Genomic DNA, 23503 nt, shown 5'->3' on the forward strand with positions numbered 1-23503 from the left:
GTCAGCCCCTGGCCTGAGCCTGCCGCCAGTTAGGATCAGCCTTGAGACCTGCTGCGGTGCCCGCCCTCAGACGCACAGCGCTCACCCGCTTCCCACCCCGCGGTCCTGCCCTTGGCGCACCCTCGGACCCTGTAGCCTGGCTCACTCCTCGGCTCTTGCAGGAGATCAGCTGCTTCCCGGAGCCCCGGGCCCCTCCCCTGAGGCGGACGACGACCCAGGAGAAGCCTTTGAGTTTGACGACAGTGAAGATGAAGAGGACCCCAGCACGGGCCTGGGCGGCGACACCAGCCTTCCTCCCAAGGAGGACGCTGACCCCCCGCTGATCCACTTTGACTCCGCCCCCATCCCTGGTATGGTGTTTCAGGGACCCTGGTTCTGTGGCCGCAGAGAGAGCACCGGCTTCCAGGGATGCCTGGTGGCTCCCGCTGTCCCAGAAAACAGGAAGGGAAAGACAGTGGCGTTCCATGGCTTCCCTTGGGGAATGGGGACCCCAGAACCCCATGACCTCTGGCAGGTTGTAAATGGAAGTGACTGGCCCTGGCTGTGCCTGGGGGACAGTGGCCGCCCAGAGCTGTGTCTCCTGGACATCCCGCCCCCGGCTCCTCCCAGAGCCTCCCCTAGGGCCTCCTCCTCCAGGGCCCCTCCCCCAGGGCCCCCTCCAGGCTGCTGCAGGGGAGCAGGGCCCCGGGAGGCTGGCAGTTCTTGGGCTCTTCCCTGCTGTCACCTGGGGAGACCTGGGGACTGGACCAGCCGGAACTTCCTGCAGGCCCCTCCCCCACAGCAGGCGTGGCCCTGGTTCTGGTTGGAGTTGGGACCTGCGCCATGGGGGTGGGTGCGGGCCATGCAGGCAGGACAGGTACCAGAGCTTAATCTGGAGCTGGGGGCAGGGAGGCGGGGCCCTGGGGAGGCGGGGCAGGGGATTCCCCCGGCCGCCTCCCGCCTGACAGGCTCTTCCTCTGTGCTTCTCCTACAGACCTGGACCCAGCCGCTGGACCGCCCCAGACAGAGTAAGTGGACCTCGCTCTCCGCCGGGGCCGGGGGTGGGGGCAGGGGGAGTGCCGGGGCCTGGAGGTCCCCGGCCAGGTTCTGAGCTAAGGACGGAGCGTTTCGTGAAGACCCTCGGGCCAGAGGAGAGGTCAGTGCTGAGACCCGCACTTCTGGCTTGCCTTCTGCCAGCAGAGGGGACCCCCAGCCCCGCCCGTGTCACACAGACCCCACAGGTGTCCGCGTGTGCCTGTGGGAGGGGCCTCGGCTGGGCTGCCCTTGCGGGCTGATGGCGTCTGGGTTGTCTTTGCCGGGGCCACTGTCACACCCGTGACTGCTGTCCCTAGGAGCTTGTCAGAGGCAGGGGAGCCTGCAGGTGGAGGGCCTGGGTGCTGGGGCGGCTGTGTGTGTGTGCATGTGTGCGTGTGCATGTGTGTGTGTGAGATTGTGTGTGTGTGAGATTGTGTGTATGTATGTGAGATGTGTGTGTGTGAGATTGTGTGTATGTATGTGAGATGTGTGTGTGCATGTGTGCGTGTGTGAGATTGTGTGTGTGCATGTGTGCGTGTGTATGTGTGTGTGTGAGATTGTGTGTATGTATGTGAGATGTGTGTGTATGTGTGTGTGAGATTGTGTGTATGTATGTGAGATGTGTGTGTGCATGTGTGTGTATGTGTGTGTGAGATTGTGTATGTGAGATGTGTGTGTGCATGTGTGCGTGTGTATGTGTGTGTGAGATTGTGTATGTGAGGTGTGTGTGCGTGTGTGCGTGTGTATGTGTGTGTGTATGTGTGTGTGAGATTGTGTATGTGAGGTGTGTGTGCATGTGTGCATGTGTATGTGTGTGTGTGAGATTGTGTATGTGAGGTGTGTGTGCATGTGTGCGTGTGTATGTGTGTGTGAGAGATTGTGTATGTGTGATTGTGTGTATGTATGTGAGATGTGTGTGTGCATGTGTGTGTATGTGTGTGTGTGAGAATGTGAGATGTGTGTGAGGTGTGTATGCATGTGAGATGTGTGTGTACATGTGTGTATGTGAGATGTATGTGTGTGAAATGTGTGCGTGTGTGTTTCGATTTTATTTACTTATTTGAAAGGCAGAAAGAGAGAGAGAGAGAGATCTTCTGTCTGCTCATTCACTCCCCAAAGGGCCACCAACGGCTGGAGCTGGGCCAGTCTGAAGCCAGGAGCCAGGAGCTTCCTCTGGGTCTCTCACGTGGGTGTAGGGGCCCAAGGACTTGGGCCATCCTCCACTGCTTTCCCAGGCCCTAGCAGAGAGCTGGATCGGAAGTGGAGCAGGCAGGACTCGAACTGGCGCCCATATGGGATGCGGACATGGTAGGCGGCTTCACCTGCTGCGCCACAGCGCCGGCCCTAGCTGCTTGTGTTGTAACTGCAGCCTTCGCACTCTCTGTGAGGCCTTGTATACGACAGGTTCCCTCCACACCTTGACTTCCTCATCTGGAAAATGGGCCACTGGGGAAGAGGCAAAGCCTCCAGGTAGACACCAGGTCAAGGCAGTTTTTATTTTCCTTAACGAGGAGAACTTTTTATTTATTCTATTCTACTTTTACGTGAAAGACAGACAGAGACAGAGAGGTTTTCCATCCACTGTCCTCTTCCCAGATGCCCACAGTAGCCAGGGCCGGTCCTCGAACTCCTCCTGGGTCTCGTGTGTGGGCGGCAGGGGCCCAGGGACTTGAGCCTCACCTGCTGCCTCCCTGGGTGTGCGTTCGCAGGAAGCAGGGTTGGAAGCGGCAGAGCCTGGACTTGAACCAGGCATTCCCGCGGCAAGGCCATTGCTTCTTATCACCCTTCCTCTGTGGTGTCCGGCAAGGACCTGGGCGCTTGGAACCTAACTCCAGACGCGGAGTTAATGGCCAGGGCCGAGGGGGCTGTGGGTTTCAGTCCTGGCCGTGCTGGTGGGGGCAGGGCTGGCTGAGCCTCCCTGGGTCTTCCCGGGGTGAGAGGAGCTGGTGGCTGACTCAGGCAGGTGGCACGGGGCAGGAGGCCTCAGAGACGCAGACGGCAGGCCCAGCTCTTCCGCTGTGTGGCTGCGTGGACCCGGGCAGTCACGGTTAGGGGCCAGCCTCCCCCGCTTAGGGACCTGGAGTGACTGCGGACAGGCGGGTCTCCTGCACCTGGCCTGGGGGGGGGAGCTGCGGAGGCTCTGATCTCCCAGCCCCCAGCGTGGCCAGAAGGAAGCTGCGCACGGCACAGTGGCCCCTGCAGCCCCAGGCCTCTGGGACAGGGATGGGAGGTGTCGAGGAATTCTTTTTGTTTTGTTAAGAGGTACTTTTATTTTTCTGTTTTTAGTTTATTTATTTGGAAGACACAGAGAGAAAGAGATAGAGATCTTCCATCTGTTGGTGCACTCCCAGATTCCTACAAGAGCCAGGGCTGGGCCAGGCTGAAGCCAGCAGCCAGGAAGCCCACCTGGGTCTCCCACGTGGTCTGCAGGGACCAGAGTCCTTGAGCCATCGCCTGCTGCCTCGCAGGGTGCACATAGGCAGCCGCGATGAGGAGTGGAGCTGGGACGTGAACCAGGCTTCCCAGTATGGGATGCGAGGGTCCCAAGAGTGGCTTAGGCGCCCGCCCCACAGCCAGGTTCTTCTGGGGCAGGTCCTGGCTGGCCCACGAGCAGCAATTCAGCCGAGGGGATGCTGGAGAGGTGGGAGGGGGGGATGTCCATGTGGAAGAAGCCCCTGGGTAGAGGCGCTGGATAGGGAGTGAGCAGGTGCACCCTGGAGACCCCAGCTCCCCTGAGCGAGGGGTCAGGAGTGCCGCCAGTAGGGCCCCTCCCCGCGGCCCTCTCTCTTCATGCCCCATGGCCGAGCCACCAGCTTTGTCCTGAGGACCTGGCTCCTGGGTTCTCCCTGATGAGCCTGCAGCCAGATCCCGTGTCGGGCTGGCGCCACACCGAGGTGAGTGTGCTGGGTGTGTTTTCGTCATCGAGATGGGACCGCTAGGATCGTTCAGAGTGGGCTGGGCTTTCCAGGCAGGGACGGCGCTGCCTCCGCCTTAACCCTCTGCCCGCCCCTGGGCCCGCCGCTGCCTGAAGTTAGTCCCCCGGCTCCCGTGAGCACCGTCTCCTGCAGGCCGCGGGGCGCGAGCTCCAAGATGCAAATCCCCACCCAGCCCCTCACTAGCTGTGTGCCATGGGGCCAGGGACCTCTCTGTGCCTCAGTTTCCCTGTCCGTTAGGAGGGAAGAATAACACCAGCTGGAAGCGAGGTGAGCAGTAGGAGAGGCTGCTTGGGGAAGCACCTGCCCCTCCTCCTGTCCAGCTCGGTGGGGGGTGGGGGGAACCTGTTTGTGCCCAGAGCCCCGGGTGCCGGGCTGGGCCTGGATTCCTTGGGGGGCCGGGCCCCCGCCAGTGGCGGTAGTGAGTAAGCATCACTTTCCAGTGCCCTCAACCGGGCAATGGGGCTTTTACTGTCGCTTACCCGACAGGGTTCCTGGGACAGGTGCCCCCTGCAGAGCGCTGACCGGGAGGGGGAGCCCGGGAGGCCTCTTCATTTGGCGCGAGGGGTGTGGTGGGCAGGACTGGCCCCAGGCCGGGCAGGTCCCGTCCAGCGCTGTCCACGCCACTCCAGCCCCCCCGGCTCTCTGTGCCTGGAGCTCCAGCCGGTTCCCTGGCGGTGATGTTCTGCTCCGGAGTCTCAGACCCCTCTCCCCTCCTCGTTATCCAAAGGAAATTTCTTTTTCTTTTAATTAAAAAAAAATTTCCAAAGAGAGGAGCACTCAGCAGACACTGCTTTGCCAACGCAAACGGCAAAGGTCTGGAGCCTGCGTTTGCTGCACGGCCCTACGGGGAGGTTTGCAGGTGGGGCCGGCTCTGCCCCCCGCCCGCCCGCCTGGTCCGCTGACGGCAGTGAGAGTAGCCGCCCGGGTTGGCCAAGCTTTCGGCTCAAGAGTGACCTCACTCCCTTCAGGCCACTGGATCCTCTGCTGGGGACAAAGGGGGCGGGGCCGGGAGGGAGGCAGGGCTGGGTCCTAATCCAAGCTTCACAGCCGTGGGGTCACCCAGGCAGGTGTGAGGGAGTGAGACCTGGGGGAGCCAGGGGCTTCCAGGGCCTGGGGGCTCAGGGAGTGAGTCCTGGGTGAGTGAGGGGCTTCCGGGGCCCAGAAGCTCAGGGAGTGAGTCCTGGGGGAGCCAGGGGCTTCCGGGACCTGGGGGCTCAGAGCCACGCAGAGCTGTTTCCTGGCCTCGGCCTCGCTGGCTTGATCGCACAGTAGGGCAGCAGGCCTTGCAAGGCTCAGTGAGCGTCTGTCTGGCCGGCACGTGCTAGCTGCTCCAGGGCAGTCGCTGTGGCTGTTGTGGGGGGCTCTGCAGCCTGGGAGGCAGCCTGGTGGCATCCAGCCCCTGCTACTGGCTGTGGGACATGGCCGGCCCGGCAGGTGGTTCTGAGGGTGACTGACGCTGCTTGGCTGGCGGCGACCTTGGCAGGCAGCTGCACCTGCTGAAGGCGCTCTGGCCTGGAGCCTGCGTGGACCTCCCCGTCTTCCGGTGCTTGGCTGGGTGCCCGAGGGGAGGCAGCCAGGTGGCTGTGGGGGTGAACAGAACCGCAGGTGTCTCTGGGTGTGTGCTGGGGCAGTTCTCTTCAGCAGTCCCAAGGGGAGCTGGGAGCTCCACTAACGGGTGAAGGTCACACCTGTGGGCAGATAACAGCATCCAGCAGTAACCGTGACACTGACGGTGGTGTCACTGTTTCCTGGGCACAGGGCTAAATGCCCAGGGCCACTTACTGTCCATGTCTCTAGGAAGTAGACACTGTCGTTGCCCGTTACATAGATGGGGAGATGGGGGCTTCAGGAAGTAGGGGGTGGCTCAGTGCATTCAGAGCAGGGACTAGAACCCAGGCCCTTGGACTTGGAGGCCAGTGGCAGTGCCACCTGCCTCCCGGAACCCGTCCTTTGGTTCCCGGAGGGAGGGTGGGTGTGGCTAGCTCCGTATGTGCCATCCATGGTGCCTGTGCTGATTGGGGTCGGGATTGTGCCTGCTAAGGGAGGGTCCCTGTGCTCTTGGGATAGTGGCTTCCAGGCAGGCTGCGGAATGTTCCAGACCCCCCCCCCACACACCTGGGGAGCCTCTGCATTGCCAGGTATGTGATTCTGGGCAAAGCCCCTTGAAATTGGAACAAAGGCAGCTCTCCCCACCACAGGAAGGTTTGTGAGTGTGAAGAGTCGGGGGGGCGTCTCCCCCCCCAGGTCACTTCCTGTTTGGGGGGGGGGGTTGTTGCTTGCAGCTGCCTAGCGTGGAGCCAGGCTCCGGGTGAGTCCCGAATGGAGTTTGGCGGGTTGGGGGCGGGGCTCGCAGTGGCGGAGTGATCACCTGACCCCAGTGCTGTTGACGGTGTCAGGGCCGCCAGCAGACCCGCACGCGGCGAAGTGCGTCATGTCCGTCACTTTGGTGCGGGAACCACAAGGAGCCCCAGGGGATGGGGATGTCGCAGAGGAGCCGCTGGGGGCTCAGAGGATTGACTGACGTCTCCCAGGGTCGCAGGATGAGGTCCGGCTTCGCCCAAAGCCACCACGGGGTTTGCCTTCCCTGTGGTCTTCACAGCCCCTGGCTGGGAGCAGCCCCTGGCGTCCCGCGGGAGCCAGGAACCCTGAACACCATGAGTCCCTGGTGTCCCAGGTTGTTCCTGGCCGCAGGCCCACACCCCTCACCTGAGTGCCCCAGCGCCATGGACCCCGCCCCCTCTGCCGCCGTTTGCTTGTCCTTGCCTGGTTTTGCCTCTGTCCCCAGGGGCCCTGGGTCAGTGTTTCCTAGTAGGGCAGGGTTTTGGCTCCTGGCGCCAGCCTTGGGGTCTCTAATTGGTTCCCTGGAGGTTCCTGTCCTCTCTTCCTAGGGCCTGGACAGCACGACTGTGCTGCCCGCTGGCTGGAGGCGCTCACCTGGGCCTGGCACCATCAGAACCCCATCTCCTGGGACACAGCAGGAGCGGGGGGGCTCAGGCAGAGAGGAGGCCAGGCTGAGTGAAGCAGGGTTTAACCCGGGCACTGGGTGTTCTGCCTGCTGCCTGACCCTGGCCTTGTGGCTTCTGTCTGCTGGGTGTGGGGAGTGGGGGGCTCGTGGGGGGCGGGGGTGGGTCAGCGAGTCCGTGGCCCCCCCCCCAGCTCCTGGGGGGGATTCTCCAGGTTTTCTGGAAGGTTGCAGACCTCCTCTGGGTTTGCTTGGGAGCCCAGGCTTGTCAAACCTGCTGGTTCACGTCTCTGGAGCGTTTGAGTCTCCCGGCACCCATATGGGACATCTCGGGCCAGGGCTTAACCCGCCGTGCCGCAACGCAGGTCCTCGCTTTGGGCTTTGACCCCGACACCGCTGAGACGATGAGAAGTCCGTGTTTTGGGCGCCGGGTTTGGTGACTTGTCCACAGCAGCAGCCCTGGCTAGAGGACGTGAGCGTGGGGCCCCTTCTGTGGGTCCTGCCGGGTGGACTCGCTTGTCCGAGGGCTCCCAACATGAGGTGCGGCTCCTTATCCTGTGCCCCCCGAGTGTCCAGGCAGTGCCCACTGCCTGCCTGAGCTCCCCTGCCCCTCGTCCCTGTCCTCCCTCCCTCCAGCCAGCGCGTCTTTCTCACGGGGCTGGCGTTCTGCCCAGGCCGCGTTGTATTTTGTGCGTCTGGCCCGCGTGCTCTGGGCGCTTACTCCATGCCAGGCCCTGTCCCGAGGGCTTGATGTCCCTTGTCTCACCGGTGCCCGGGACCCTCTCCTGTGGCAGGCACCGTCCTCACCTCCTCCACACGGGCACAGACACGCGCAGAGAGCATGGGGACAGAGCCAGGGTTAACCGCTCGGTTCCACGCCCTGTGTTCCCACTCCTCCAGCCCTGCCCGCTCCCACATAGATGTGGGTCAGAGCCCGCTACACAGCAGCCAGTGACCCGGGCCTAACCCTGGGGGTCCTCTCTGTAAAGCGGGTGATGAGGCCTGGCCGACAGAGCCCCCGGGTGGCTGAAATGTGATATGGAGGATCAGATGCCTGGTCAGTGAGCTGCTGGTGTCGCTGTCCCCAGAGCAGGGCAGACTGCAGGGCACCAGGGACTAGGGTACCCTCCTGCCTTCTTCCCTCCTGCCTGCCTTTCTGTGTAAGTCATACATGTTAAAAAAAAATCAGGAAGTGCAGGGGCCGGCGCTGTGGCTCAGCGGGTTAAAGCCCTGGCCTGAAGCACCGGCATCCCATATGGGCGCTGGTTCTAATCCTGGCTGCGCCACTTCTGATCCAGCTCTCTGCTACGGCCTGGTATAGCAGTAGAAGATGGCCCAAGTCCTTGGGCCCCTGCACCCGGGTGGAAGACCTGGAAGAATCTCCTGGCTCCTGGTTTCTGATCGGCGCAGCTCCGGCCATTGCAGCCATCTGGGGAGTGAACCAGAGGATGGAAGACCTCTCTCTCTGTCTCTACCTCTCTCTGTAACTCTGTCTTTCAAATAAATAAAGTCAGGCCGGCGCCGTGGCTTAACAGGCTAATCCTCTGCCTTGCGGCGCCGGCACCCCGGGTTCTAGTCCCGGTTGGGGCGCCGGATTCTATCCCGGTTGCCCCTCTTCCAGGCCAGCTCTCTGCTATGGCCCGGGAAGGCAGTGGAGGATGGCCCAAGTGCTTGGGCCCTGCACCTGCATGGGAGACCAGGATAAGCACCTGGCTCCTGGCTTCGGATCAGCCCGATACGCTGGCCGCAGCGGCCATTGGAGGATGAACCAACGGAAAAGGAAGACCTTTCTCTCTGTCTCTCTCTCACTGTCCACTCTGCCTGTCAAAAAAAAAAAAAAAGTTCAAATAAATAAAGTCAGGAAATGCAGAAAAAGACACCACTGTGTGTCTCAGTCTTGCCTCTTTGCTATGCAAACATACAAGTAGACATGTTTGTTTTTTAAGATTTATTTATTTGTTTGAAAGTCAGAGTTACACAGAAAGAGAAGGAGAGGCAGAGAGAGAGAGCGAGAGCGAGAGAGAGAGAGAGAGAGAGAGAGAGGATCTACCATCTGCTGGTTCCTTCCCCAGGTGGTTGCAACCACCAGGGCTGAACCAGACTGAAGCCAGGATCCAGGAGCTTCCTCCAGGTCTCCCATGCAGGTGCTGGGGCCCAAGCACTTAGACCATCCTCCACTGCTTTCCCAGGCCACAGCAGAGAGCTGGACTGGAAGTGGAGCAGCCGCTACTCGAACTGGCGCCCACATGGGATGCTGGCACTGCAGGCGGCGGCTTTACCCACTGCGCCACAGCACCGGCCCTGCGTTCCCACGTTTTTAACGGAGCTGTGGTTTTAGTGCCCAGGCTGCTGCGTGGTAGCTAACTTAGTTTTTTTTAATCTAATAGCATTTAGTGAGCGTTTTCCCCCAAGGGGATTGCTCTCTGCTCCCGGTCACTTACTGCTGGAGTACAGAGCCCCTCGCAGTCTGGCCGCTGAGCCCAGGGCCCCCGATCTGTCAGGGAGGGGCATTGTGCCTGCCATCCACCTGTGCCGTGGCTTCCCTGGGGGGACAGTGGGGTCGGTGTCAGGGTGCCGGCCATCGAGGAACCCTGTACCTGGGGGAGAGGTGGCAAAGGAAAGGGGCACAGGTGGGGATTGCTGCCTTGCCAGCCAGAACCCTAAGAGGGAGTTATCGTGCCCATTCAACAGATGCGGAAACCGAGACACAGCAGTGCCACGTGCTTTCCCTGGGTTTTCTCATTTAGTCCTCACAGCAGGAAGTGGAAGTGATAATTCCCCTGGCTTTGAACTAAGCGGCTCATCCCCACACACAGCCGAGGGGCTCTGAAGGGTCTTTTCTCCCCTCAAGCCCATGAGCCCGGTTCTGTGGCTGCGCATTGGAACGTTGGAGCCTCTGGGAGCTCTAAAACCGTCCGGCTTGGGCCCCTCCCCAGACCCGGGGGCGGAGTTTCTAGGAGGGGCCCTGGGGTGGAGCTGCTGGCTGCAAATCTTCAGACCAGGGCATTTTTAAGGCCCTTACGTTGTACCAGAAAGCAGCCAGGGCTGAAAAGAAACCGGCGGCAGGCCTGGCCCGAGCTCGGCGTTTCGTGTCGCCTGGCTTGGGGCCTGGGCTGGTGGGGGTGCTGCTGCCCTGCCCAGGGTGAAGCCTGCCCCTCAGCATCAGGATGCTGGCGGAGGCAGGTGCTGGTCCCCCTCCCTACCCCTGTGGGGGATACTTTGTTTCACACATTCTGTGCCTTGGCCTGAAGTGCGCTGTGTAGACCCAGCCGGCCAGGAGTCCTTACTTAGGTCAGACTGGTTTGGGGGGTCTTCTTGCTGACCACCCACACTGCATAACCTCTGGGAAGGGGCCCTGTGGGGTGTGTGGCCCACGGAGGCCCCCTGAGAGACCGGGGTGCAGGCTGGGGCGCTGCTGTCCTCGGAGGAGCTGCTGGTCTTTGTAGTGGGCTGGACGGCCTTCGCCATCGCTGAGCGCCGACCGTGTGCCGGGGCTGCCAGGATGGAGCAGGTCCCTGCTGTCACGAGGCGTCCTCTCTGCTCTCCCCCTGGAGAGAGGGCAGGTGGTGCATGGGGGCAGCGGGAGCTCTGGACACAGACCAGGCGGCCTCCCGGTGTCTGGCCCACGGCGAGCACTGGTTGGAGGCGTCGGAGCGGTCCTCTTGTCCGTCCCCTGCCTACTTGCCTGCCTCCCTGTGCTCGGGTTCCTCGTCCTGTCCTGGTCCTCCTTGTCCTGTCCCTGTCCCCATTGAGTCCCCCCCCCAGAGGGCGGGGCGGTGGTGGCCTCACCTTGCAGGCCTGGGTGTTATCTCCCTGAGGCAGTGGCTGCTCAGATAAGGCTGAGATAATTGGCCTCTTAGTGGGTTTTATGGCTCTTTCATTATCTGGAGCCTTGGAGGAGGACCCAGAAGGAGGGAGTTAGCCTTCCCAGCTGGGCAGGGCCCTGTGTGGCTTTAGCTGGGAGCAGGTGGGCGCAGGGGCTGCAGGGAGCGGGGAGAGGCACCCCCAGCAGATTCGCTCCTTGCACTCCTACCTAAAGGTGGGCGTGTGCTGACGGGCTCCTGCCCCAATTTCCCTCCTTTCCCTCGCAGTCCTCCTGGGCGATGCCTGCTCCAGTCTGGGGGCAGCAGGGCTGGCCTGGCGAGCAAGGCTGTGCAGACAGGGGCAGGGGCAGATCTCGGTTCAGACTGCAGCCCCGCCTCTTGCTGCCTGGTGACTTGGGCCGTAGGGGTGGGCGAGAGGGTGCCTTCGGTGTGCTGTGCAGGGCTCGCTGTCCAGCCCGGGAGGCCAAGACCGGAAGCTGGACTGGCTGCTCGCTGTGCCCTGGGGATCTGCACTTAGAGGCTCAGAGCGTAGGCCCCCCACCCGCCCCGCTTTCGGACGCTCCTGCAGGGTTTCGCTCCCTCCTAAACCTGCCTGGCCTCGCCCGGTAATGCCCAGCCCTGCCTCGATGTTGTCTCCGGAGCTCACGCAGGGCCTTCTGGGTGCTCTCTGGGTCGCGCTGCACTGCAGCCTTGGAGCCGGCTGGGGCGGCTTCTCTCGGACGGGGTCACTTGGGCTGCCGTGGACTGTGGGATTCGTGGTGCCTTAGGCTGGGACGTCCCGGGTAAGGGCGCCGCCGGCAGACTCGGTGGTCCAGTGAGGGTCCCTAGGTGGCCATCTGTCCTCTCGCTGTGCCCTCGTGCAGTGGCAGGGCTGAGGGAGATCTCTGGGCTGTGTTTAGGAGGGCGCTAACCCCATTCGTGAGGGCCCCACCCTCATGACCCAATCACTTCCAGAAAATCCTGCCTCCTGATGCCACCCTGGGAATCGGGACAGCAACACTGGGGCTGGGGGAGACGCAGGCAGTCAGAGCCTTGAACTTGGGTCTGTGGCTCTATGTGGAATCTATGTGGAATGCTTTATTTTTGAGATCTATGCAGTAGCCTGGGAAAGCAGTGGAAGACGGTCCGAGTGCTTGGGCCCCTGGGCCACATGGGAGACCTGGATGAAGCTCCTGGTTCCTGGCTTTGGTCTGGCCCAGCCCTGGACATTGTGGCCTTTAGGGAGTGAATGAGTGGATGGAAGATCTCTCTATAAATGTATAACTCTGACTTTCAAACTAATAAATAAGGAGCAACCTTCTTTATCAGAAAAAAAAAAAAAATACCCCAGTGGCTTAACAGGCAAAATAGGCGACCTTGATACAGGAGTCTGTGAGGCAAATATTTAGATTGTTTATTTCATCTATCTGAGAAGCTAAGAGAGAAAGAGAGAAATCTCTCATCTGCTGGTTCACTCTGCAAATACCTGTTACCGCTGGGCGCTGGACCAGGCCAAAGCTGGGAGCCAGGAGCTCCATCAGGTCTCCCGCGTGGCTGGCGGGGACCCAGGGACTTGAGCCGTCACCGCTGCCTCCCAGGGTGCTCATTAGCGGCAAGCTGGACTCGGGAGCGGGTGTCAGGCCGGACCCTGGGAGGCTTTGTGACGCACGGCCGGAGCGTTTGGCCGTGTCTGCGTGTTTCCGGGCGCTCAGCGCCGTCGCCATGCCTCCCGGTTGGGGAGGTGTTGGCTCAAGGAAGCAGCAGTTGGAGAGGCCTGGGGGTTCCCCTTGGCCTTCACCACCCATCAGTGGGAAGCCTCACCCTGAGGCCGGAATGAGCGTCTGCCTTGCCCCAGGGCGGTGCTGCCGGCTCCCAAGACCAGCTTCCCCCACAGTGGCGGAGGCCGAGGCCAGTGGCTGCACAGGATGAAATGCCCGACGATGACAGATGAGAGCAGGTGTCTTCGCCGTGGTAGCGTCTCTCGAGAGCTCAGCAGTGCCATGGGGCGGTGGCCGTGGCGGCCGCGGCAGCTCTCTGCTTCTCGCCTCTGGCCCACGCCTGTTTCTTGGTCCTTCCGTGGCTTCCGTGGCTTTGAGGGGGCATTGGGGAGCCCTGGGCAGCGCTCTGCACCGTCACAGGTTTTGGGCGGAAGCAGCACAGGGGTGCAGTGCCCTGGTGGGGACGTCGCATCAGGGGTCTGTGGCGTCAGGCGGTGGTGGCCAGGTTTCTTGGATGTGTCCCAGGCCCTCCCCAAGGACATGTGGTGTGTTTGCGGGGGGGAGGGGCCCTCTCTCACCGTGTGCGGGCTTTTGAAGCTTTGCGGGAAGCAGGGGCCCTCAGCCCACTCGTCCTGTGCACGTGGGAGAGGAGAGGGGCAGCTTTCCCTCGAGTCCGCGCCGCTGGAGGCCGGGCCGCTGGTGCAGGGTGCAGGGTGCAGGGTGCCTGTCACGGTGAACGTGTTTGATGTTCGTGGTCTCATCATACTAGGCCGGGCCTAATGGGACAGGTGTTGTCCAGCGCCAGCCCGGCCATAGGCCTTCTACCTGCTGCCGCCTGGCCCTTGCCCTGCCCATGTGGTGAGGGGCTGCCCGAGGCTTCAAGGGTCCTGCCACGCCTTTCCCTATGGCTCATGGCGCCGTCTCTCGGCCCGCAGGGTGCCGGCTGCGTTGAGCAATGGGGAGGCCGTGGACGCGGCTCTCCCAGGGGCCCGGCGCTCCAGCTGGAAGCGGAAGAGCTCCCGTCGCAGTAAGTCCCCCCTGCACCGGCCGGTGTGCCCACCTGGGGAGGGCCAGGGTATCTCAGAGTGTCCTCCCAGCCGGCGAGCACCCTCTGTGGGAGGGTGGCTGCTCCCGGGGGAGCTGGGATCTGGGAAGAGATCACATAGGTAGCCAGCCTCGTGCTCCTCGCCTGGGGACAGAGCAGGGCTGGGGGTGGGGGGCTACGCTGGTGGCCCTGACCAGGTCCCTCTGGGCACACAACCACACAGAGGCAGGCAGGGGCAGGGCCGGGGGCAGCCCTGAGCGCTGAGAGAGGCAGCAGGTTGGGGAGAGAGGTCCCGGGCAGAGGGTGGGCTGTGCACCTGGGTAAGCAGCAGGGGCTCTGTCTGGGCATGGGGGTGTTAGGGGCTCAACTGGACCAGGGGAGGCTGTGACCTGGCCGCTGCTGGGGTCCACGCCCAGGGGCCATGGAGGGCCAGTGACACGGTCCCTGTTGGCTTTGGGTCCCTTTGCTGGGTGGACCGCAGGCTGGGGAGGGCTGTCCTGGGCCCCCAGGGGAGGGAGGCTGAGGGCCCCTGGCAGCATCTGTGGGGCAGGAGTTTGAGGCTGTGGCAGGTTCCCAGGGAAGCCTCAGTAGGGGTTGTGCTCCTGTCTTCTTCCTGCCCGAGGACAGGCTCCCATGGGGGTGGGGGAGGGGTGGGGGCTGCTTTCCCAAATCCCGGCTCTACCCAGCCAGGCCTGGGTGACTGAGGGTGCCCGGGGCCAGGGTGCAGGTGCGGGACTGCGTGTGTTCCCTGCAGGTGCCCGGACAGCTGCTGTGGCAGCCAGATGGGCAGGCGGGCGGGCGGGCGGGGGTCTGCGGTCACTGGCAGGCGCCTGGAGAGGCTGGGGGCGGGGAGACGCTGGGAACCAGCATCCCCTGAGAGCCGGGGCGGCCGAGCGGCCAGGACGCGGCCAGCCGCCAGCTGCTGCAGTCCCCGCTGGGCCGCCACAGCCCACGAGCGCTCTCTCTCTCTCCACTCGCAGTCGAGCGGTTCACATTCCCCGCCCTGGAAGAAGATGTGATCTACGACGACGTCCCCTGCGAGAGCCCAGATGCCCATCAGCCCGGTATGGCCTCTTCCCAGCCCTGCTTCTCTGCGGTGGGGACGGGGGCCGGGGGGGGGGGCGGCGGGCAGGGACTGGGAACCAGCTTCTGCTTCCGGTTCCTCCCCTCCCTCCCAGCCCAGTGCCTTTCCGTCTGGCATTTGAAAACCACTGTGGTCATCCAGGCCGAGGAGCCTGGGGCTGCCGGGGGCGTGGCCAGGCTGGGCTGGCTTTGGGGGCCTGGCTGGGCGACTTCCAGCTGTGAGTGGGATCCATGGATCATTTCATCCCTCCCCGCCTTGCTTCCTGTCTCGTGGAAATGGGGCAGAAGTCTGGGTTGTTAGGCTGAAGGAAAAAGCAGAAAGCCCCTACAGTCCCCAGGACCCCCGGGTCAGAAAGCGGTTGGTGGGGGAGCGTCCTGCTGCAGCCGCCCGATGGGAGGGAGCAGGGACAGTGGGTCAGGGCAGCCGGAGAGCCCTGTGTGCCGACCTCCGAGGCCAGCGACTCCTGCGGTGTTTGATGGGTTGGCAGCACTGGGCTGGCACCTGCTCCCTGTGACTCCCGTTCTCTGTCCCCCACCCCAGGGGCTCTGGGGGGCCTTCTCGGCAGGTGAAGCAGCTTGGCTCCTGCTGCGCATCCTCCGACCTGGCGAGGTTGGCAGGGCAGGGCAGGGCTCCCGTTGCCACCGAGAGGTGACGCCCCCGCCCAGGTCGCGCAGCCACAGCTCTGTCTTTTCTGCCGCGCTGCCCTCCTGTCTTCAGGGGCTCCTGTCCCGTGGGAAACACGACGTGGTGTCCTCAGGGCCTGGGAGGACGTGGCCCGTCTGCAGCCCTGCCTTGAGGTGGTTAGGAGCAGGTGGCCTGGGGTGCAAATTCGTGACCACGGTCCCTAGGCCCTTGACCCCTGCTTGCTGGGCTATGGAGGCTTAGGTGAGACCAGGCTGCGAAGAGCTGGGCTCAGGGCGCCAGAGTCACAGGGCCGCTCTAGGCAGCGCTGTCAGTGCCGAGGGCCCAGCACCGGCCGGCCCAGGCCTGACAGGCTAAGCGGGAGTGCGGAGAGGAGGTGGTGTGAGGTGCAGGTGCCGGCGGCCTCACAGGCCTGGGTTCACATCCTGCCTCTGCCGCTGGGCCTTGGCTCCTTCGTATCGAATTAAAACATCGTCCTGAGCGCATAGGCCTTTGTGGAGGGCTGCGCAGAGAGCCCCTTCACTCCCAGGGCCTCAGTTGGGCCATCTGTAAAATGGGACTGGTCACGGCTCCGCCCTCAGGGAGTGGTGCGGATTCCACGTGGGCTACCGAGCGGGCGGCAGCGAACGCCTGGGAAGGGGTGGTGATCTTGGGCGTCAGCGAAGCCCCCGGCAGCAGAAGCAGGGCGCCCCTTTGAGCTCCCTGGAGGCCCAGGGGTTCACACTTGGTCCGGGGATCTTGTGACCTGTCTCCCGCTGTGGGGGCATTTCTAAGGAAGCTCCAGGGTGGCCCCTGGGGCGGCGTGACGGTCGGGGCCTGACGGGCTCCAGCCCCGCTCACTGTCCGCCCATCACCAGCCCTGTCGCTGCTCTAGGCCCCATTTCTCATCCAATAGGAGGGGTGCTACCTTGCACCCTGCATGCCCCAGGGCTGCTGGGAGATGTCGCGCGTGACGAAGAGGCAGGCGGGCAGCCGTGGTTCACCCCACGGAAGCACAGAGCTCCCAGGTGCTCCGTGGCTCCTTTCGGGTGCCCGTGAAAGCTCTGTGGTTGCTGCTCACGGGGCATCCCCCGCGGCCAAAGCACAGCAGTGTGGCCTTCTATGGTCATAGCCTGTGCGCCAACCGCCCCATCTCTGGGGACAGCGGGCTCTATTATTTTTGCTTAAAAATAACCTCATGGCCCTTCCTGGTCCTGGAACCTGAGTCTCCTGCTGAGCCCCCTGCATGTTCTCCAGTAGCCACCCCCCCAACCCCCGCCCCAGCTTTCCCGTGGGGTGCAGCAGGGGCCGACGGTGCCCAAGCCCTCCCGGGGGCCGTCAGGCCTGGCGGGCAGCTGCCCCTGTTGGAGGCTTGCCCGGGGTCTCCTGTCCGTGTGTTGTTGGCTCGGCTGTCAGCTGGTGGTTAGCAGCCTCAGGGGGAGGTCTCCGGGCCCCTCCTCTCTCACCCCTTGCCCATGCCCAGCTTCCTGTGTGCTGTCTGACCCCGCGGGCTCACGCCCGACCTCCAGGTGACAGAGCTGGGGCTGGGCTCTCTGTTCCCGCCCACCCCAGGACAGGCTTTGGGGCTTTGGGCCATGTCGCCAGCGCCTACTGTCACGCAGCTGGACAGGGCTTAAGGGCGACGTGTCAGAGCACGGGAAGAGAGGAACACGGGGACACAGACTGCCTTCCCGGTGAGAGACTTCATTGCTCCCGCACCAGGGCTTGTATCTCACTACTCACCAATGTGCTCCCTAAGGTCACTACCCTGACCAGTATCACCGTTGACACACCCCTCGGTATCGATGTGCTTAGCACTAACCGTATACTTAACTCATATAACCCTCAACTGCTAGCACTTAACAACGTAACTCCAGGTTATAACACTGTTCCATTAACGGCAATACTAAAGAATTACTGGAACGAACTCTTAACGCTAATTAATATCAATATCAGTAATACTACTTGAGCTTATTCATTAATCCACAGCCCACAGCCCACAGTGTTAAAGTAGCTTGGAGGGCAGTCGTCTGTGGACAGCAAGGGGTCTACCGTTGTGTTCAGTCTCAGGGTTGAAGCACAGTCCTGGCATGGCTGACGTGACTTACAGAGGCTGCGTGCTCAGGGTTCGTAGCGCCGCCACGCAGAGTCAGTGTTTAAGGTCCGGAGCTCGACGTCCCGGCAGAGACGGATCTCGGATCAGTCACAGGCAGGAGTCGTGGGGTGGCTGCCACTCTGGGCAGTGGGCTCGGATCAGTCACTTACAGGCAGGAGTCGTGGGGGGGCTGCCACTCTGGGCGGTGGGCTCGGATCAGTCACTTACAGGCAGGAGTCGTGGGGGGGCTGCCACTCTGGGCGGTGGGCTCGGATCAGTCACTTACAGGCAGGAGTCGTGGGGGGGCTGCCACTCTGGGCAGTGGGCTCGGATCAGTCACAGGCAGGAGTCGTGGGGGGGCTGCCACTCTGGGCAGTGGGCTCGGATCAGTCACTTACAGGCAGGGAGTCGTGGGGGGGGGCTGCCACTCTGGGCAGTGGGCTCGGATCAGTCACTTACAGGCAGGAGTCGTGGGGGGGCTGCCACTCTGGGCAGTGGGCTCGGATCAGTCACAGGCAGGAGTCGTGGGGGGGCTGCCACTCTGGGCGGTGGGCTCGGAGCAGTCACTTACAGGCAGGAGTCGTGGGGGGGCTGCCACTCTGGGCGGTGGGCTCGGATCAGTCACTTACAGGCAGGAGTCGTGGGGGGGCTGCCACTCTGGGCAGTGGGCTCGGATCAGTCACTTACAGGCAGGAGTCGTGGGGGGGCTGCCACTCTGGGCAGTGGGCTCGGATCAGTCACAGGCAGGAGTCGTGGGGGGGCTGCCACTCTGGGCAGTGGGCTCGGATCAGTCACAGGCAGGAGTCGTGGGGGGGCTGCCACTCTGGGCGGTGGGCTCGGAGCAGTCACTTACAGGCAGGAGTCGTGGGGGGGCTGCCACTCTGGGCAGTGGGCTCGGATCAGTCACTTACAGGCAGGAGTCGTGGGGGGGCTGCCACTCTGGGCAGTGGGCTCGGATCAGTCACAGGCAGGAGTCGTGGGGGGGCTGCCACTCTGGGCGGTGGGCTCGGAGCAGTCACTTACAGGCAGGAGTCGTGGGGGGGCTGCCACTCTGGGCGGTGGGCTCGGAGCAGTCACAGGCAGGAGTCGTGGGGGGGCTGCCACTCTGGGCAGTGGGCTCGGATCAGTCACAGGCAGGAGTCGTGGGGGGGCTGCCACTCTGGGCAGTGGGCTCGGAGCAGTCACTTACAGGCAGGAGTCGTGGGGGGGCTGCCACTCTGGGCAGTGGGCTCGGATCAGTCACTTACAGGCAGGAGTCGTGGGGGGGCTGCCACTCTGGGCGGTGGGCTCGGAGCAGTCACAGGCAGGAGTCGTGGGGGGGCTGCCACTCTGGGCGGTGGGCTCGGAGCAGTCACTTACAGGCAGGAGTCGTGGGGGGGCTGCCACTCTGGGCGGTGGGCTTGGATCAGTCACAGGCAGGAGTCATGGGGGGGCTGCCACTCTGGGCGGTGGGCTCGGAGCAGTCACTTACAGGCAGGAGTCATGGGGTGGCTGCTACTCTGGGCGGTGGGCTCGGAGCAGTCACTTACAGGCAGGAGTCATGGGGTGGCTGCCACTCTGGGCGGTGGGCTCGGAGTTCCCAGGCGGACAGCAAGGCAAGGAGTTGGAGAGGTCCCCTGCCGAGAGGCCTGGGCCGGCTCTGCAGTCAGCTCTGGCAGCAGGCTGATGAAATGTCCAGGCCAGGCAGCATGGCGGCCCCTCTGCTGGAGTTTGATTCCGTAGTCACCTTGTGTCGCATAGCAAGGGGCTAGCGAGCTGGCGCTTCAGCTCCAAGTGCGAGGAGACCCAGAGGTTCACGCGCACGGGGCCCTTGATCCGTGGTCGGCTTGTGCCGCTACCTGCTCCGTGCAGAGTGACGGGCTGCCTCTTCAGCTCCAGATGTGTGCAGATCCAGAGGTTCACACGCACCGGGCCATGATCCCCGAGAGGATGGAGAGCGGTGGGAAAGACTCCTTTTATCCTGGCCACGCTGGGGGGCGTCTCCATGGGGGCCCGCGTGTCACCCATCAGTCATGCTCTCGGAGTTTCCTGGGTGCCGCCAGTCCAGTGCCTAGGCCAGGGCGTCTCCCACTCATTCTTGGGGTGCGATAGGAAGGTAACTCGAGGTTATCGTCCATAGCACACACGTCATCGGACTGCCCGGGGTGTCTGTCCAGTCTGATGAGGAGCATCTTTCTGGCAAGCGCTGAGCTTGACCTGAGTGACGTCATCAGACTCTGGCTTGACCTGAGTGACGTCATCAGGCTCTGGCTCAGCATGAGTGATGTCATCAGACTGGCTCGACATGAGTGACGTCATCAGACTCTGGCTCAGCATGAGTGACGTCATCAGACTCTGGCTCAGCATGAGTGATGTCATCAGACTGGCTCGACATGAGTGACGTCATCAGACTCTGGCTCAGCATGAGTGATGTCATCAGACTCTGGCTCAGCATGAGTGATGTCATCAGACTGGCTCGACATGAGTGATGTCATCAGACTCTGACTTGACCTGAGTGATGTCATCAGGCTCTGGCTCGACATGAGTGACGTCATCAGACTTTGGCTCAGCACGAGTGACGTCATCAGACTCTGGCTCAGCATGAGTGATGTCATCAGACTCTGGCTCGACCTGAGTGATGTCATCAGGCTCTGGCTCAGCATGAGTGATGTCATCAGACTCTGGCTTGACATGAGTGATGTCATCAGACTCTGGCTTGACATGAGTGACGTCATCAGACTCTGGCTTGACATGAGTGATGTCATCAGGCTCTGGCTCGACATGAGTGACGTCATCAGACTCTGGCTTGACCTGAGTGATGTCATCAGACTCTGGCTCGACCTGAGTGATGTCATCAGACTCTGGCTTGACATGAGTGACGTCATCAGGCTCTGGCTTGACCTGAGTGACGTCATCAGACTCTGGCTCAGCATGAGTGATGTCATCAGACTCTGGCGCGACCTGAGTGATGTCATCAGGCTCTGGCTCGACCTGAGTGACTCCATTTTTCTTGCTTTCACTCTGTGGGCAGTGGTGGTTTCTGACTCGAGGCTTCTCTGTGGAGTTTCCACAGTTCACCTCCTTTGCTGGTCAGGTAAGCAGTGATCTGTGGCTCTGTTTTTGGGCCTCCTGTGGGATCCCCACAGGCCAGCAGGCAGGTCGCAGCCATGTTGCTCAGGGCCTGAGTACCCTGCTCCTGTCAGGCCCCGCCCGTCCAGGCCAGAGGACCCCGGCTCCTTGTCCCCAGGCTCTCAGTCCAAGGCACTTCCTAGGGGGCTCTGGCAGGAAAGGGCCGGCTCCTGGACTCCGGGTCAGGCGCGCCCCCTAGTGGACCGCGCTGGGCCCGCATGGAGCCCCTTCTGTGCCATCTCAACCCTGCCCCAGCTCCATTGTCACCCCCCACCCACCGGGGGCGCCGTCCGCGGCCCGAGTCAGGCCTGACCCAGGCCGTCTTTGCTCTACAAATTTCTGAGAGGGCCCAGGCTGAGCCCTGAGGCCGCAGGACAGCAAGGCTGGTGCTAAGGAGAATCATTACTACTATTTTTAAAAGATTGATTTATTTATTTGAGAGGCAGAGTTACAGACAGAGAGAAGGATTTTCTATCCGCTGGTTCACTCCCCAGATGGCCACAACGGCCGGAGCTGCACTGATCTGAAGCCAGGAGCCAGGAGCTTCTTCCAAGTCTCCCACACTGGTGCAGGGGCCCAAGCGCTTGGGCCATCTTCTACTGCTTTCCCAGGCCATAGCAGAGAGCTGGATCGGAAGTGGAACAGCCGGGACTCGAACTGTTGCCCAAATGGGATGCCGGTGCCTCAGGCCAGGCTTAGTCTGGAGTGGACCCGCGATGCCACAGCGCCGGCCCCTGAAGGAACTATTGAGCCGCTGTGGGCCTGACACGTTTCTTGGGTTTCTTCCTGCACCCTGAGGGGCAGAGGCCTGGGCGTCGCCTCTGTTCACATCTGGGGAAGGGAGCCGGGGCTCAGGGCCCAGGGCCAGGGCCCCCCTCGCCAGCCCCGCCCCTCCCGCCTGGGCTCGGAAGTTGGGCCTGAGTTGGGCCCGGGGCTCCGGCTCACCTGCCTTGTCCCTTGGCCTGCAGGGGTGGACAGGGGCCTGCTCTACGAAGACGTGCACCGGGACGGAGTGCCCCGGGAGGCCGAGGACCTAGGCTGGAGCTCCAGTGAGTTTGAGAGCTACAGCGAGGGCTCCGGGGAGGAGGCCAGGCCGGAGGCAGAGCCCACCAAGCACCGCGTGTCCTTCCAGCCCAAGGTGAGGAGCTGGGCGCTGAGACCCCACGGTGGGGGTGGGGTGGGGGGGAGGCGTGTGGAGTGCTGAGAGCCGGGCCTGCCGCTCGGGTCTGGCCGTCATCGGTTCCCAGCAGGGTGTGGTGAGAGAGGGACTGGCCGCCCAGCCATCCGAGAAAGGAGCTCACCTACAGGCCTTGTTGTTTGACTGTGCAGAGAGAGCCCTGGACCTGGGAGGGGCGTGGTTTGTAGCTGGCACAGGTGCTCCCCCGCCCCAGGCCTGTGGCAGCCCCAGTCAAGGGATCGTGATGTTCACGGCCCAGATTGGACTTCAGAATCATTCTCAACACAGTGCCCCAGGTACCCCAACCAGCTGGTTGGAGTCGGCGCTTGAACCGGTCAACTTCATCTCCCAGCCTGGCCCTCCCTGCCCTGGGGGCTGCCTGGAAGACGTCGTCCTGGGGCCTGCCAGAGGCCCAGCCGTGCGCGGGGCTGTTCTGGCGTTTGCTTGGCGCTGGGCTCCTCTGCCTGTTCCTGCCAGTCCCTGCAGCCCGAGGCGGACAGACTGTCCGGCCCCTGCTTTCCTGTGACGGCCTTGCTCCTCGCACATTGTCCCCTGTAGAAGCGCCCAGAAGGCGGCCGCCTGGCCGTGTTAGCAGCCTCAGGCCCCTCTCAGGCTCCTCCTACAAAGTGGAGACCGCAGGAGGACCCTGCCCCCTGGGCAGTCCTAGGAAGGCAGGGCGGGGTGGGAGCAGAGGCCAGGCTGGGCTGCGATGGTGGCGTGGCCTTCCAGGTCTTTCCTGGTGCCTACGGCCCATTGAGGAGTTGGAGGGCTCCCCTCCAGGACAGGGGTGCTGGCCACACCCACACGTCTTCCCTCAACCCGAGACGGGCTCCCCAGGTGCAGGGCTCTGAGCCCCGGGCTTCTCGGTTGTGGAGGTGGGGCACCTCTGTGGCTGGGCGGTGGAAAGCGGCCCGTACGTCTCGCTTGCCGAAAAGCAAAGCCTCTCTGATGCCAGCCATGGGCCAAGTCTGTGTCTTCGGCCGTGGCCGGGGTCGCCTGGGAACAGGGAGAGCCGGTCCAGCTCTGTGAACCTTTATGGTGGAGCAGGAGATACCGAATGTGAAACAGTTTGTCTAAAGCCAAGACAGAAATGCCTTTGAGAACGCCAGCCTGGCCACGTGCCTGCCCGACTGAGCCGAGGCGGCGTCCAGAGAGGTGAGTCGGGGCTGAGCTCCGAGGCCAGAGGAGGGGGCAGAGGTGCCCAGGACAGAGGAGTGGCCCAGGGAAAGCCCAGTAACAGCGGGCGCCTGCCGCCCCCTCCAGAGGGGAGGAGAGGCCCCAAGCCCCAAGGTCGCATCTCAGCCCTGCTCTGGCCGCTGTGACCAGGTGGACTCGAGTCCTGGGCCAGACTCTGCTTGCTGGCCGCAGGCTGCCCCTCCCCTGTCCCAGGGTCGCTTCCACAGGCCTCCGCCTTCCTGCTGGGCCCGGGAGGGAGCTGAAGGGGCCGTCCCCAGCCTTGCACTGGGGCTGGGTTGAGATCCCAGGGGTCCCAGCAATGCTGCCTCGCGGCTGCTGTCTGCCTCCAGTGCTGTCGGGGCTGCCGAGCGCTGAGGAGCAGGCTGCGCCCCCCCAGATCTCTGGGGCTGCCTGTGGGCTCTCGCCCCTGCACCTTCACGCCGGCAGCCTTGGGCTCTTCCTTAGCCGACAGGCCACGCGGCACAGTTCTTGGAATCTCCAACCACGAGCACATCTCCTTTGGCCCTGGGCCAGCGCCCGCCTGCTTCCTGGCCAGGGGGCTGGCAGGGAGACAGGAGGCCAGAGAGGGGCCCCTCCTCTGGTGCCCATTTCTGCCTAGGGGGACCCCACTGAGCCCTGCCTGTGGGGCTTCCCCCATCTGGGAGGCCCAGGGTGCACCTGCTCCCAGGCCTGCTGGCATCACAGCGGCTGCGTGTTTTGGGGCCACCGCTGCCTGGCTACATTGTGTGTGCCGTGGGGCCTGG

General features: G+C 63.0%; 1 protein-coding gene across 4 annotated transcripts in view; it reads left to right on the forward strand.

Annotated features, from left to right (window-relative positions):
• The window catches only part of ARHGEF10L (Rho guanine nucleotide exchange factor 10 like), a 130031-nt gene that overhangs the window by 39627 nt on the left and 66901 nt on the right, over positions 1–23503 (forward strand). For all 4 annotated transcript variants that reach the window (XM_062190519.1, XM_062190518.1, XM_062190520.1 and 1 more), the window contains exons 3-7: positions 162–350; positions 974–1007; positions 13369–13460; positions 14459–14542; positions 21355–21524. In XM_062190519.1, coding sequence (XP_062046503.1) covers positions 162–350; positions 974–1007; positions 13369–13460; positions 14459–14542; positions 21355–21524 — 569 coding nt within the window. The remainder of the gene's footprint in view (positions 1–161; positions 351–973; positions 1008–13368; positions 13461–14458; positions 14543–21354; positions 21525–23503) is intronic.

Source organism: Lepus europaeus, chromosome 5 (assembly GCF_033115175.1).
Source record: "Lepus europaeus isolate LE1 chromosome 5, mLepTim1.pri, whole genome shotgun sequence".
Lineage (NCBI taxonomy): Eukaryota > Metazoa > Chordata > Mammalia > Lagomorpha > Leporidae > Lepus > Lepus europaeus.